General features: G+C 42.6%; 1 protein-coding gene across 5 annotated transcripts in view; it reads right to left on the minus strand.

Annotated features, from left to right (window-relative positions):
* Positions 1–2,908: 2,908 nt before the first annotated feature.
* The window catches only part of znf469 (zinc finger protein 469), a 181,108-nt gene continuing 167,320 nt past the window's right edge, over positions 2,909–16,696 (minus strand). For all 5 annotated transcript variants that reach the window (XM_071502919.1, XM_071502911.1, XM_071502902.1 and 2 more), the window contains one exon: positions 2,909–16,158. In XM_071502919.1, coding sequence (XP_071359020.1) covers positions 4,009–15,969 — 11,961 coding nt within the window. In that variant the 5' untranslated portion in view covers positions 15,970–16,158 and the 3' untranslated portion in view covers positions 2,909–4,008. The remainder of the gene's footprint in view (positions 16,159–16,696) is intronic.

The raw sequence follows: 16,696 nt of genomic DNA on the forward strand, positions 1-16,696 counted from the left end.
AACGGCAAATGATCAAATATATAAAAAGCACATGTCACTGTTAATAGGCATTTCATTTACATGTCTTAATGACTCAGGCAACACGAAAATCATCAATCATTCAGCCTTCAAGCATCACACTCATTGAATCCCTGACCAGCCAAGATTCCTGCAGTGTAATGGATTTATTCAAAGTTTGTAGAATGAACCATGCATCCTCTGGCTAACTGAATATGTAACCAAAATTAACTTTGCAATATTCATGTAGAAACTCTGATAATATTATATAGACTTGGATGCTGCTTGATTAAGGACATACAGTACATATTCTCCTATGAGATCATGTTTTTTCCCTATTATTCATTCATCACTTCTCAGTAAGTCTTCTTCTCTTTTCTAATTAATGTTGATACAACTGCCATTGGATCGGTGTTATCCATCTTCACCAGGATGACACACACACACACACACTCACAACAGAGTGTCGCCCTTCCCTTTTCATTTGGTTTATGTTGTGTGAATCTACAAATGTGGGGGGATTCAATACTGAAAAAAAGGTATTCCACCAAAATCACAAAACATTTTGTCATTTCATGAACCACTTTGATTTTCCCATGTTGACTCTCAACAATGCATCAGATGTCTAACAGCTTGTCAGCTGACAGCAACAAAAAGTGTTTTCCACCTACTATCAGATTTTTGAAATGCAACTGAAATGCTGTATACAATGTATACAATTTGTACATTGTTGATCAAAGTGTTCCACACATAATAAGTGACCTGCGGTAGACAACATGCTGCAGAAACTAATGCTACATGATGTATATCTTTTTTTTTTTTTTGGTATTATTTTAATGTGCACACGCTTCAATGACTGACCATTCCACTGCATTTGCCTCTAAAAGGGAGATGTCGTGTGAAGATTGGAAAGCAATATTCCATTAGTTGGTCCATAAACACAAAGATTTAAGTGTTAGTGGAACTCAGGACAATGACAACTATGGAAGGAGGCAGATGTCAGTGAATGAAAATGTAAATGAGTATTACTCTGATGTATGACAGATGAGAACTATAAAATAGCCAAAAACAACAGTCACTATTGAGGCTTACTATATGAAAAGGCCTATGTATACATCTAAAAAATACTTGTATTTGAAATGGATTTACATTTCACTGAAAAAACTTCTAATATATAAGATGATGAAAACTTTTTTACTGGCAGTGTTTGCCAGTAAACAAAGCATTATATCTGCTTGCAATTTTATCAGTCGACTTGGAGTAGACTCAGCAATTTGGGTGAGGTCAGTATTAAATTTAGTCATGTTAATGATCTTTAAGTCAAGACTATGCATGTGACAGTCTCTGTCTATGAAGCCCATATCTCAAATGTTAAACAGATATCTGAAAAAGGCTCTTGAGTATTACGGTAAGTATCAGAAATGCTTCAAGGGGCTTTTGCCAATTTGCATAAAAGATAACAAAACTTTCTGAACATTACTGTGATTTCTATAAACAAACAAATTATAAAAGATGGAGAGAGAGTGATTAGCTTGGCGATATGGCTTCAAGACAGCTCCTTGTCTGAGTCAGTAACAGTGAGGGTGAATTTGTTGTTCATGACCTTTACTAGACTGTAACGGGGGTCAAAATATAACATGCTGGTCAGCATACCTTTATGTATTTGAATTCTATCCAGCAGGTAAAACTCTGATACAATGAGTAGTGAGTTGAACAGAGAAGGGCCATAATTCAATGACAATAATGCTTGCTGTATTTTCTGCTGTCATCAGTGAATCCAAAAATACGGTCTCTGCGGGTGCTGCCAAACCAGTATTCCCACTAAATTAATTACAGAAGTTATTTCAACAAAAACACTGCGGTTCTCCACACTTTCACTGAATGTCTGCCATGGTCTCTCAAGATGGTGTTAGAATCAACACATGACTTGATAGTTGTTTATTATGTTTACAGAATGCAGCAATATGCCCATAATAAACCCAATAAACTCCCTTGCTTTGTTGTCAGGCCTAAAACATGTAGTTACAAGACATCCCAATGCATTATAAAGGGATATAGCAACTTATGAACTTATTATAAGCAACTTATTATAATATATAAGTGTACAGTGCATTAGATATGCGATTTGAAGAAAAAGTAGCCATATTGCCATATGTAAGAATATGTTTGTAATCATCAGACAGATGAGTTTTTGTGTGTTGATTAGTCTGCTGGAATTTCATGTTCTTTTTTTTTTGTACAAACCTCAGTTTCAATCACATCCACAGTTAAAGAATGACATAAGGTGTTTTATTTTATTCCACAATAGCTCACTGCTTGAACTTCAGTCCTTGACAAAAAAAAATAACCTCTTTTCTGTCTTCCCTCTTTTCTTGCTGCCCTTTTTTGCAGGTCTCTAAGTAACTCAGTGGATGATGTGAGAACACCACTCTTCATATTCAGCCCATGTGTTTCTACATGTATGCCACTGTGTACTATGGCTTTTTATTCCTATGTGATGATGAAAAAATGTTCATGTAGGAATAGAAGCCATTTTACACATGGTGAGAGAGCAACATGACAAAAGCGTCACAGAAGTGTGAGCTCCTCGCTGCCTGCGTGACATTGCTCGTGGAGACGAACATATGGTTGGATGGATGTGATTGTCTTCTGCTGAATGTTTCCCTGTAGTAAAGATACATTTATGCTCATCTTTCAGATGATGAGTGATCTCATTGAAGTGCTGATCTGAAGACAAAAAAAAAAAAAAAAAAAAGTCAGACTTTGTTGTTGCGCACCTGTTTTTGCCTCCAGGCACAAGCAGCTTCCAATGCTTCCAGTGTTTGATGCATGTGGTGACAGCTGCAGTCCGCAGGGATAGAAGTGGGAACATTTGCAAAACATGTCATGAACAAAGGAAGAAAAGAGCAAGGAGAGACCAATACAGATCTTTAATAACCAACTATAAAAGAGGCACTTAGTGAACCACTTTACAACTTGCAAGAGGCACTGCATTTCCCTTTCTTCTCTTCTCTTTTTGCACATTATTAAAATAAAACTTTGACATGAAGCATTACACCAAACAATAATCTACCTACAATATTATACAATATAAGATACATACAGTATAAACAAGATAAAGCACCTTTGTTGTCCTAGTAAATACTATTCATAATTAAACAGTTGGAGTTACAGACACAGATGATTGAGTTTGTGATTTGTGTGTGGTATTATCAGTGCATGGGAAGAACTCTGAATACAGGTCTTGGGACTGTGATGTCCTTGTATGCACCTGAGTTTATACATCGGAAGCTTTCCTAATTTTGTGCTCTATCAGTCTACATATAAAGTAATTGGATGGTTTACACAGTATCTTTAATAAACAACAGAGAACTAGTAAAGTCAGTTGGATGAATGTACTGTAACTGCTACAGATCTCATGTTCCCTTCCGAGGAAATTGGCATTCACATTACAATAAAACACAATGTAGCACCAGGTAATATTTATACAAAAGGCTAAAATGATCGATGTCAATGCAGTACAGTAAAGTTAAAAAATAATACAAAAGGAATACGTTGGAAGCATGTACGAAAGGTGCACAGACAAAAGTCCAAGTCAGTTTTGACGTCGTTTGTAAAAAGACTTAAACTGATAAAATCATGTTTTGAATGCAAAATGAACATGCATTTCTTAGAAGAACATATTTGACTGTATTTTCAAGTATTCTTTTTTCCTTTCCTTTATGTAAATGACATATAATCTCTGAAACAGATAGTGTCCAACAAAGGAAAAGCAGAAAAAAAGTTCAATGATTTTTTTGAAAATAGCATATTCATTTTTGACCCAAAATTCATATCTGCCATTCGTCCTCACATTTGTGTAATAAAAACACATGTACAAAGAAGACATAAAGTGACTATGTAAGTATTTAAAGATAGTATTTCACAGAATAGAGCTGTGCAATCTCATCCACCATAATGAATTGTCTTAAACATTTATATTCTCTTATTCACAGAACCCTCAAACCCCGCTCAGTTAATAGATTCTGATGTGTCCTTCCTTAAAGGAATCTTAAAGCTAGTGAGTTTTTGGCCAAACAACTGGCTTAAGAGGTGGTTCTGGGACTCTGCTGTCCGGTAGGAATGACTCTCCATTGACCTCACCCCCATCTTTGGCCTAGATTTATTCAAAGAATTGTTCATAGGAACTGAAGACACTTTAGAAATAGGGGGATGCAAAGGCCGTCCCAGAGGTCCCTTTTTGGCTTTATAATCCCCATTCAGAGGATTAACAATCTCAGTTTTCTTTGGAGTACAGCTATCAAGCAAACTTCTTTTTGACTGCAAACCCAAGTTTGAAGTCTTGCACTTAGAAACTATTTTGTTGCTCACAACATCGTCCCGTACTGAGGACAGCACAGGGTATTCACTGGGTCCGTCTGATTTTCTTTGAAGAGAGGGATTTGCACACTTGCTGGGGCGAAATTTCTTTTTGGCCCTAGACTCAACACCAAAGTTCTCTTGTGTGGCTGGAGAGGAAACCCTCTGCAGGCTGTGGGGGGATTTCATGTCCTTCCTCTTCTTCTGTGGTCTCAGAGATTCTTTGTCCTCATTTGCAACAGAAGTGTTGAGGGAAACTTTGGAGTGGAGGACTGGTGTTGATTCTGGAGCCTTCATGCTGCTACTTGTAGTGTTGTTTTTAGTGTTGTCATTTGTTTTGGCAGCTTTGTCTTTCGTCTGACTGCTACCTTCTTGCTCAATACCGTGAACTAAGGTTTGCTGTTTGTTGTCATTATTAGAAGCTTTTGACGTGTGCTGCCACTGCTCATCATCCCTCTGCTGGTCCATCACGTCAACAGCTAAATCATGCTTCGCTGACTCAGGTGTCTTTGAAATGATTTGATTTTCTCTTAAGCTGACAAAAGAGTCCTCGCTAGGAGGAAGAAAATCTGTTTTTTCTTCAGGCTCAGCTGTGTCACCTTCAGCTGAGCCTTCCTTAGCTTTAATAATGTCCTCCCCCACACTACTGCTCTCTTTAGATGTTGACCATAAGCTTGTCTCTGCTCTAATGCACACTGACTCATTCTCCTCTTTCACATCACATGGCTCAGTAATTGATTTTCCATTTCCCTCTTTATCAGGATTAGGTGAAGGCGTTGGGTCAATTTCCTCTTTCTTGGGTGTAGTAGACTCCGATGAGCCCATGTGAATACATTTCTCAAGCTCTACAAGTAGTTCAGAGTAGTCCTCAACCATGTCCTCGGTCTTCACATTTGCACTGTTTGTGTCACTGTGGTATTCATTTGCAATGGTTTGTGTGGAGTCGTCTGCTGTGGACACAGAGGGTTTCAAAGACTGCGTTTCAGAGCTTTGATTTAAGTGCAGTGAGCTCACACTGGCAATGCCACTGTCTGAGCTACTTTCATGCAGACTGTCAGAGAGAATTCTCCTCTTCTTACTTGCAGGTGAATCACATTCATCTTCTCTGGATGCAGATGCTTTGACAGGTCTGAGAACACCTCGGAATTTGAAAATTTTGTTCCCACCAGACAGGTGCTTTTCCATGTGACGATCAAACTGTTCCTTCTTAGAGAAGGTATAGTTACAGGTGCTGCAGATGAAGGATTTTTTAATCACATGCATGACATCAGCACAGAGCTCGCAGGTGTAAAGGGTGGTGTGTTTTGAATCCAGTTCGTCCACCTCCTCGTGTGCTCTCTTCAGGTGGTCTTTCAGCGCCTGGGAATCCTGATAAGAGACAGGACATTTGTGACACAGGAAAATCTTTTCCAGATTGTGAACCACTAAATGTCTCTGGAGTTTGAATGGCTTAGGGAACTGTTTCCCACAGTGGTGGCAGTCTCTTGAAGGGTCTTTGCAGTTGGGATGCATCTCCACACTTTTAGGTTGTGGAGGACCTGTGTTGTGGAGGACCTCAAGCGGGGTTAATGTGCTCTGCTTCCCGCCCGCTCCACTGCTGCTTTTACTTTTGTGAACTTTTGGCTCAGACCCCTCAGGGATTTTACCCTCTCCCACAGTGCTGTCAGCAGCAGTAGCTTTTTCCTGCTCTTTAGTGGCTTTGTTAGACTCTCTGATGGCTTTGCTGGGGCGGTGCTGCATGATTGAGGTGATAAAGTTCTTCACAGCTGTCTCCTGCATGAAGCAGCCTGGAATGTCTAATATGGAACCTTGAGTCTGACCCCTCCGGGCAAACTGAGTGGCATGCTCTCGTAAATGTTCGTTGTACATCCACACATCTGATATCTCCTTCAAGCACATTCCACAGGTCCAGATACCCGTCTTGTTCTTGGCATGTTTCTCCCTCAGATGGTCTCTCAGTTGCTCCCTGGAGCTGAATTTCCGCTGGACACACATGTAGCAGGTTGGAGGTGGAGAGGGGTTGTGGGATAACTTGTGAAAGTTCAGCTCACCCAGGGTGAGGAACCAAGTGAAGCACACTTTACACTTGTACTGCTTATCTTTTACCTTTATTCCACCATCTTGCCGTTTCCTGCCTCGCCGCTCTGTTACTTTCTTGGACTTTTCATCATCTCTGTTCTCCATTTCAACAGTTGCAATACTAGGAGCCACTGAGATTTCATTATTAGAGTCAAAGAACTGAATCTCAGGAAGCTGAAATTTGGTGTTGATGTTTTGGATGTCAATGCTGTGGAAGGTCTGGACACTCTCTGTGACACATGGCTCTATGGGATATGGAACAGCAGGCAGGGGCAGAGGGCAAGGAGCAGTTGGCACTTCTGGTTTACAGGTTCTGGGGTCAGAGGTCACTGTAGAGCCTGCATCAAAGCCTGCGAAATCAGCGGAGCCACTCCATTCAATTGAGGATTTATCAATGGTGCTCTCAAGTGGATTCAAGGAATTGTTGCCAAGCTCTTTAATATCCTCATGAGCATCTTCCTGATCACCTTGTTTAACATCTGACAATGGCTTGGCATCAGCCTTCAATGCGCTGTTGTGGCACATATTCAACATGATGGCATCATCAATAGATATTGTCTCGTATTCACAGCGGTTAGTTTGATTGACAGTGAATGTCTGCTCTGCTTGGTTTTCCATATACTGATCTTTATTTTGCATGAAAGATTCTGATGGAGGATAATCCTGCGTCACATTTGCATCGGGCAGTAGCTTCTGTCTTTTGTTTCTTTTGCTGTACACCCTTGGGCTCTTTTTCCTTTTTGCCTCCTCATCTCTGGGGAACAGCTGTGAGAACGTGGTGTCGTCGTCAAGTAAGGCCTTCAGATCGGAACTTATACCAGGAGGACTGAGAGGGGAAGAATTCAAACAGGAGAGAGGCTGTAACTCGTCTGAGGGGCCACTGTTGTTCTCGCATTTTATATCGACTGACACTTTCCTAAGAATCTCCTCGGCAAGGCTCTTTTCTGGTCCTTCCTGTTCGCTCATCTCCTCCACAGTCTTTCTGGAATCATCACATTCTCTGATTATATCCTTTTCTACACATATAGCGCTTTCCACATTATTATCTGTACATACTTCCCCATTTGCCATCTCAGCCATGCTTGTGCATTTCATTTCCTCTGCATCAGCCATTTGATTTAGCTCCACCGTTTCATTACGTGCACTTGTCTCTTTTGTTAGAAGTTGGGATGGATTGTCAAAACCAGAGTCTGAAGTAAGAGGGTGAGGGAATTCCTCCCTTTCAGTAACAGCTGTGTCAGTGATTTTCACCACTTCGTCAGGGGATTTGCAGTTCCCCTGTAGTCCACTGCTTTTGAAATCAGGAGTTATAGCTTGAAGTATGTCCGTTTTTAATATATTCAGAATCTCATCAGAGAAAGGGTCAGGCTTTATGTTTACCTCGCTGCTTCTGTTTCTTCTAGCTTTGGTGTTCTTCTTTGCTTTTGTTGGCAGCAGAGAGTTTTGATGTCCTATTTCATCCATTGCCACTGCACTTGTCTCAGTTGCCATTTCCTCCAGGACTGACTCAGCCTCTGCTGCTTTAGATAGGAGAGTGCTACTTGTCTCAGACAGCCCATCTATTTTTGTTGGGTAACAGGTCTGTGAATCATCTTTATGCTCTTTCTCTGTGGTTTGTGATGCTTCATAAATAAGCATCTTTCCCTGATGGTTTGATGTTGTGTTCTGTGGGCCGATGTGTTTTTCCGCTCTGACCAAATGTTTCATGGCCTTATGTCTCTTTAACCCTGGCACAGTCCTGAAACACATGAAGCAGATTTCACAGACCACTTTCCCCTGTTGAGTGTTGCTCTGTGTCTTTTTTTGTGGTATTTCTTTGTGTACTTGGTCTGTTGTTGAACACTGGCCCATCTCTACTGTTGGTTGCCTCTCTGATGGGTCTTGTGGAAGAGGCATTTGTTCATTTTCACAGACGACCGGTGGTTTAGGATTGGGCAGACCATCTGAAACATCTTTTCTGAGCAGTGAACTATCCTCAGCAGAGGCCTTGTGAGAATCTAAATTCACTGTATCAACCTTTCCCAGCATTTCAGCACAAATATGCAATTGCTCAATATGTTCAACTGGATTATGGTGATTCTCCAAGTCTTTCTTTACATTGCCAGCTGAGGGATTTGTGATTTTGAGTTCAGCAGGGAGACCCAATGAAAAACATGTGAATTTTATACTCTGCTGAAGGACCAGTGGTTCATCTGATAAATGTAGTTTGGCTTCAGGGTCTGCATTCAGTGATACCACTGCATCTGTTTCAGTTCTGTTAAAAATCAGTGCTGGGCTAATGCTCAAGTCACATGGTTCACAGTCATCTATGGGACTCTTGATGTCTGCATTTTCCTCAGGTTTACTGGCTGGTGAAATTGGTATGTAGTCATATTGATTCAGGTGTGGAGGTTCATCAGATATGCTGTTGTAGTTGAGAGGGCTGAGCTTGAAATCGTACATTGGATCACTCTTTTCAAGGCCCTCTGGAGGTTCTGCTGTGCTAGTCACAGGAAGTGTAGAGGGACTGGTGGTTTCAGGGCTGGGGATTTTACACTCTGTGATTCCCAAGTCCAGGTGAGGTGGGCTTATCAAAGAATACTCCATCTCAGCTGTTGTGTTCAATTGTTCATCACTGTTTAGAGCTTCTTTGACACTTTGGTTGTCATCATTGCTTAAGGGGGGTTTTACATTTTGACTTGAGCCTTCATCAGCAGACTTAGCATGACATTTGCTTTGTGACTGACATGAATCATCCTCTAGGTCTGATTTCTGCATGGCTATTTGAAGAGAGGTTGATAAAAGAGGACTGGTTGGTGGGGCAGTGTGTAGAAAAAGGGAGTGAGTTTCTTCCACCTCCTCTCTGCACGGTGAATTTTGGTGACTTGCCATGAAATTAATAGGAAGATGTTCTTTGATGTCCTGAACATGTAAAATCTCTTCTTGTTTCTGAATGGTGTCAAAGGCAAGACCTGCTTCAGGTTTCAAAGAGTCATTGAATGAAGTAGCTTTGGAGGAATCACTGTCAGCATGTGAAAGCATCAACAGACTGGTTTGTCCCTCTATGGACTGGGTGTCTTGGAAGGCTGAGCAGTGACTAGAACTCTCTGTGTTGGTCTCCACTAGTATTGGACTGCAGGGCTTTTCCATGGTGACTATCTCCACTGACAAATCCATTGTTGGACTTGAGTCATAAATCTTAGCAGGACTACAATTTTTAGAGGGAGAAAGTCCAATGAAATGATCTTGTTTTACTGTTTCAACTGCCTCCATTGGATTGTCTGAGCGCTCCACTTTCAGTTCACCAGTATGTGATGAAATAATGTCTCCAGGATTACCATCATGGTTATCAGTGGATTGCTCTTGTAATGCTGTTTTCACCGTATCTGACATTTTCTTCCCAATGTCTTGACTGAGGTCAGGTAGAGCAGGTGATGAAGGATGACTGCCAGATTGACCCAAGATTCCCTTCACTGCCTGTGCTTCCTCATAGCTATCCATAGTTGAATGCTCTTGGCCATCACTATAGTTTTTATACAACTGATTCACATTGTCTTCTACATTATTGCTCCCACAGGACTCCTCAACCAGATGTGGGTCATGTGTCACCACACTTGAACAGTGAGCAGACTCAATCAAATTACTATTCTCAGTGATATCCTCCTCTGATGTGACTTTAGTCTCACCCTTACTATCATCGTTTTCTAAGGGCTCACTTGGCTGCGATGAAATTGGCTGGTTTCCATCGAGTGTGGGGTCAGAGCTGTTGGAGAGAGATGACTGTGACTCATTCAGAATGAATTCAATATCATCCTTCCGCTCATTGATATTTGGAGGTGATAATGTATTCTTCTTCCCAGTAATTGCTTCCTTTTCGTTGTGATCTTCTTTCTCAACTGCATCAGCTGCTTGACATTCAATTTCTTGATGTTGTTGACTGGTGAGAGAGGTGACATTCAGCTCCTTGTGTTCTGATATAATGGGTTCTTTTTTGAATATAGAGTCTGAAATCACCTCCAGGCTTTTCATGAGGTTTTCTGCATATCTCTTCTGTTCTAAAATTTCTTCCTTTGTACTTTCTACAGGAGTCTGTTTTTGAGCACTTCTCTCCTCTGAGTTTTGGTCACAGTGGAGCTGTGAGTGTTCAATAAGTGAGGCTGTGCCTATCATATTTGGTGCATCATTTTCTTTTTCATTAAAATGTTCAAGTGCCCTTGGTTCATTGTTAATTGGAGTGCTGGGACTGTGGTGTCCACCCATTAGCTCAAACTGGAATGGACTGGACCACGGGAGTCCTGGTTCAGTGAAAGGCTCTGAGGGCATTCTGGTCACTGGCACATCTATCGTTTGCACAGGGCACCTCATATCCAGAACAGTGCCTTCACTCTCTGACTCATCACTCAGCTGTAAAGGTGTAAATTTGCTCATTTGCAGCTGCTTGGGGGCATTCTGAGCTAGCAATGGTGGGCTTTCCAACTTAGTTGTCTGCAGCTGGTTCTCAAGCTCATTCACTATTCTCTTTATCTCAAGCTCATCCTCTGATGCACAGCTGTTTGCACTGTAGTCAATTATTTTTTCTGGCAGAGACAAAGGGACGTGACTGTAATCTGGTTTCTTTTCATTAGATTTCTCAGAGTTGTCTTTGTACTGAGATATCTCATCTGGCAGCACTGGGCTAACTATAAGGTTCCAGTCTCTTTGTTCAAGAAAGGGAGAGAAGGATGACACAAACTCTTCCTTTTTATCAGCTGTGTTCTCTATTGAATTGAATCCTTCTTTCTGAATCGGCATATCTGAGTAAAGGCCACTGTCGAATCCTGTGAGGTCCCCGAACATTGACGAGGTGTCAAATGAAAGTGGAGATTTCATGAGCCCCTGTTCCTGATCCAGAGGGTAGGGCATGAGGTGGAGCGTGTCTTTTTGTATCAATGGGCCCTGGCTTTCAGTTGGAGATAGGCACACCTCATCCATCAAAGAGGTGCATAGAGATGCAGGCTTGTGTGTGTCTAGGTCATTGCCTAAAGTAATGGCCTCTTTCACCATGCAGACGCTGTCACTCTGTTTTTCAAATGTGGTACTGTGTGATAACTCTGGCTGTGTGACTTGGGGCCCCTCTCTGCTTTTGCCCTTTGTGTTTCTGTCAATATTGAAATCAGTTTCTTTGTTGATGGTGGGAGAGTGTGAATCAAACTGTAGTGGCTTGTTATCTGCACTGCTACTCTGTGTTGGTTCTTCTTTGGGGTGCAGATTATCGGCTCTCTGTAGGGCGTTTCTGTCTGAACTGACTGTTGTGCCGGTTTCTTTTCTGTGAGACACCGGCTTCTCTCTTGATTTTGTATGAGAGCTTTTGCTTTTTTCAAAGTTTTTCATTGTATCTTTTGCTTTTTGTGAGGATGACACTAGCTCAGCAACTTCTGGATTTGAGTGATTCTTCTTTGGATCCTCTGTACTGTCTTTGTTATCAGAAAGAATGGCTTTGTCAGTATTATACTTCCTGACAGATTTAGTGAATGTCAGTGCTAGTGTGCTGGACTCTTTACATAACTTCTGTGGGGAGGACCTTTCATAGGTTTTCTGCTCTGAAGGCTCTTTCTTTTTGATGTCTGTCTTCCTTTCACAGTCTGAGTCAGTGCGGTCAATGCTTTTGGGGCTGTTGATACTATCACTAGAAACACTCACAGATGTGCTGAGTTCACTGCTTGTGGATGACCTGCTACCCCTTCTCCTGAGTCTTTGGTGAGAACCATGTTTCTCAGGCGAGAGAGAAACTTCCTCACTTTTTTTCACCTCAAAACACTCCTTCGACTCATGTCTCCATGCTGCCTGGTCCCTCTCACTTCTTGCTCGCCATTTGCACTCCTTAGTGTATGTGTATTTACAGCGACTACTCTGATTTAGCCGGCCTTGGCTTGCTATCTTTACAGGCTCACATTCATCATCTGAGTCTGAGACATAGTCGTATTCTCCAAATGCAGGGTTCTGTACAGTGGGAGTCAGTCTCTCCATCACCAAGGAAAACTGGAGGTTTTTAGTACCTTTAACATGAAGCTTATGGAGCTTATTTTTCTGTTGAACTATTTTGTGAATAAGTTCTTTGCTCCAGGTGCCCCCTCCAGTGCTTTTCCTCTTGCTCTCTTTCATTGCAGTTCTTGAGGTTGGAGATGTAGAGGCCTGCGAGGGCATTGACCCTCGAAGTGCAGAGCTGTCCTGAAAGCTGTTAACACCACAACGCTCAGAAAACTTGCTGGATAAGAGAAACCTTTGTGTACTTGTGTTGTCATCCTCACTCTTGCACAGTTTTCTTGCCTCTTTCACTTTGCTTTCTTGTTCCCGCAGCTTTTCCCTTGAGGCAACTCTTGAATTTTTATGAGAGACTTCTTTTTTTATGTTAATTTTCTCATCTTGTTCCAAATTCAGAGATATTTTCTCAAGTTTGCTTTCTGTGTACTGTTTATCTGTCTCAGGGCTCTCAACATCAGAGTCATAAAAATGCTTTCCCTGTACGAAAGACCTGTCATCATCTGTTGATTGTTTATTTTTGCTCTCAAACACCAGGGATTCTTTGGTTTTCAGACATTGTTTGTTTGACGTTGCTTTGACAGTGGTGAGGTCATCATCAGCAAATGCATCAATAAAGCTGCTGTCTATCTCTGCATTGTCTGACTGATAGCCCAGTCCATTCAAGGCTTCAGTGATTAGGCTGTCTAACTTGGCATCCTCCATTTCCAACTCAGGGAGAGTGACAGGGAGGTTACCAGGGCCAGAGAACAAGTTGAGCTTCATGGGATCTTCCTTACTGTCTCCTTTTGTTTCACTGTCAGATATCAGTTCTCCGTTTTTATTGAGGCCCAACAGAGATAGGTGTAGGTCAGATGGGCACCTGGATAGTGAAACATTTGACACCGCTGGAACTGCTTTTGATGGTTCTGCATGAAGCTTTTTGCCATCCTCCATCTTTGATATGTCTTTGAGGTCATTTTGTGCAAACGTGTGTTGAGCACAGTATTGTTTATGGCCTAGAAATGAAGCCAGGTTATTAAAATTCTGATCACACTGCTTGCATGTGAGAAGGACATCTAATTGGTCAAGATTTGCAGTGGCTAATGAGGTGGCTAACAGCTGATGCGCAGAGTATGGTGGTGGAGGCTGGTGATGCTCCACCCCAAAACTATCCATGTAACCTTTGTTTCCATCCATAGCTGTCTTTGGATGTGTGTTGTTTTGCAGGTAGCTCATCATGTCTTCTTTGGCTCTGTCCGGTGTGTATGGAAGGTTTCGTGAAGCATCAGAATGATACTGGTGGGGCTGAGAGGACAGGTGATCTGAGGGTAACTGAGATTTGGTTTGGGGCTGGTGATAAAATGTGTGAGTGGGTGCTGACTTGGACATTTGACTGTCCTCTGAACTGATGTTAACAGGGCTGGTGGATGCTGGGGAGAGGGAAGAGCAGGTACTACTAGATGCAGGGTTATGAACTGGGGAGGGCAATGGGGATTCATAAGGTGACACCATCATTAGTCCCATAGGTGGGACCTGTAATGGTGGATAGCCATAGTTTCTTGAAGGCACTGGAAGAGACTGGTTGAGTCCGAAATATACCGCCTTATTCTTGGACTCACATACTTGTGCGTGGCTCATCTCCACTTTAAAAGTTGAGACTGTATTACTGCTGTGTTTTACAACCTCCTGTCTTTGGTTTGAAAACCCATCACTAGTTCTGCTATTCTGAAATGAGCTGGGGTTTTTCAGTGAGCTGTGTTTATGTGATTTACTGTCATCCTGCCAGTCAGAGGGGGAAACAATGTAAGCCAATTTTTGATTGCTTATTTGCCTAGATAACTCAATTCTGTTTTGGTTCGGCATGGCAGAGGTTGGCCGTATCTGCTGCCAGGGCATCCTGCTATTTTTAGATGAATTTGGCCTTTGGTCAAGTGCTGGCTGGTTCTGAAACTGAAACTTATCATTCATGTCAGAATACTGAATTGTATTTTGATCAGCTGGTGAATATGTTTTACCAGGACCTTCCCAGGAGTGTGGTAACCTATTTAGAACCTTATTATTAATGTTTTTATCAAAAGGCATTGAGCCTGTATGAATGTTACTGACTGGAGGGCTGTTAAATGTTTTGCTGGAAAAGTGCATTTGCGAGCCTGGACCTTGTGAAATATTTCTTGCATGGTGCACACTTCCTTGTATGAATGTTCTTTGGCTGGCAGCTGTGTCTTTGGGGTGACAGTTCCTCTTACTCCCCGAGATGATGGTTGCATCCCTACCGTCTGCCTGTAAAGTAGCGTCTGTGCTTTCAGGCAGGGCGGCCTTTCCCTGCTCTGACTGCTGTGAACTGGAGCCAGAGCTGTCACTGCTGGCTGAGTCCTCACTCAGATTCCTAGGACAGTGGATGGAGGATGATACCCCTTGAATAAACTGTGACTGTGGGGAGTGAGAATAAGAGCTTCGTTCCTCTGACTGCTGTTCATTACTGAACTGCGTGCTGTTTTGAGCCATGGTTTGTCCTTCTCCAGGTGTAAAGGAAAAGGAGTTGTGGGTCACATGAACAGAACCCAGGGAGGGGTCTGTAAAGTCTTGGGATGGGGGGTTCTGTTCACAGGGGAAAGAGTCAGAGGTTGATTCTTCCAGAAAATGATATCCATATTGAAACGGACCAGGCACAAAGGCACTTGCCTTACTGGCTTCTGTAAGGGCAGTGGATTTTTGTGATGAAACCCCATAGTTAGCACCATTAAAAGTCCTTTCAGGAGACTGCCATGCATTAGAGCCACTCAGCTGAAAGTCAGCCAAGATCAGCTGGCTGCCAGGCTGTGCACTGTTGTTCTCCATTGAGGCAGGCTGCTGCTGCTGTGACATGGGTGGATGTGGGTGGGATGATGTTCCACTTGAGGAACCCAGTGCCTGTGAGGTATAGCTTGGGGAGGTAAGATTAGAGGAGGCCTCCTGGAAGCAGCGGCTATAGTTGAGCTCCTCTTGCTGCAGTTCGGCCTCTCTCTCGGGTATGCTGGGAACGTGGAATCTGTAGCTGCCCGAGACTGGGCCACGACTGGTCTCTAACTTCTTGGGTGGCGAAACCTTCTGCTGTGGGTAGGCAATACCAATGGTGGGGTTGTTTGAGCGTGGATTTGTAATGCTAAGTCTGTACAGCTGCTGCGGGTTGCCACGCTCTGCCTTTCCTGACCGCTTCCCCTTCTCTCGGCTGCGGCCCTTTCCACTGGGGGACTGGGGGCTGCCTTTGCCACTCGACCAAGTCCTGTCAGTGGCAAATTTGGATCTGTTCTGCAGTGACCTGAAGTCAATCTTCCCCGCCTGCTGTGGCCGTATGACAGCCTCACGCTGCTGAGGACAGTCCCTTTCCTTCTCTAGTTTTTCAGCTTTGGCCCCTCTGCTGCTGGCTCTAGCCTCAGTGCCTGTGCTTGAAAAGTGCTCTGAAGACTCCTTTGTGGTTTTGTCACTCTGCTGTTCCAGCGCCGTCCCCTCATCCTGCAGTTTGGACTCAGTGTCCAGGTCTTTGACAGCGTGTATTCGCTGAGTCTCTCCTGCCATGATGCACAATACGTGCTGCGAAGGCCTGGTCCTCAGAGGTGCTATCTGGGATACAGGGGCATCGTCTTCTGGGTTGTATGAATCAGTAAACGTCCAGTGGCAGGAACTGCAGGGACAGGGCTGTTCGCTGCAGGCTCATCTCTTCACCCTCATTGTGAACTGCTGATCTGACACCAGAGCAAAGCAGACCTGGAAGGAAAAGAGAATAGAGAGGATCAGATAACCAGCTTTTACTGTCTAATTAAAAAATACGTGCATTGTCAAATAAAATTTGGTGATACTTTTTAAACACGAAAACAAAACATTATCTTTGATACAAGTAAAAAAAACATTCATTCTTTCGTGCAGGCATTAGTATGAAAAAAAGAAATGTGATGAGGTAGAATTACTATATTTCTCATTTCTGCCAGCAGAGAGCACTATTGCAGCATTACACAGTTGTGCTGTCATGGCACAAAGAACCAGTGTAATCAGTAGGGAATTTCAACATAGTGCCAAACTCATACTCAAAGTCTTGGAGATACTACTAACGCTTAAATGCCTGACAACAATTAAAAGATGCTTCAAAACAGTAAATACAGTTTTAATCTGAGTGTTGGATTCCTGCTTTACAGCTGTGAATTGACGACTGTCAAAATCCTTTACATAAACAATCACACAAAGAAACTAGTTTGGTCTTGAAATGATGAATCTCACTACAGTTGCTGAGGATGAGAAAAATACAGTG

The sequence above is a fragment of the Trachinotus anak genome, unplaced genomic scaffold, assembly GCF_046630095.1.
Source record: "Trachinotus anak isolate AG129_WGS33_773 ecotype Australia unplaced genomic scaffold, CSIRO_AGI_Tana_v1 ptg000002l, whole genome shotgun sequence".
In the NCBI taxonomy this organism is placed as follows: domain Eukaryota; kingdom Metazoa; phylum Chordata; class Actinopteri; order Carangiformes; family Carangidae; genus Trachinotus; species Trachinotus anak.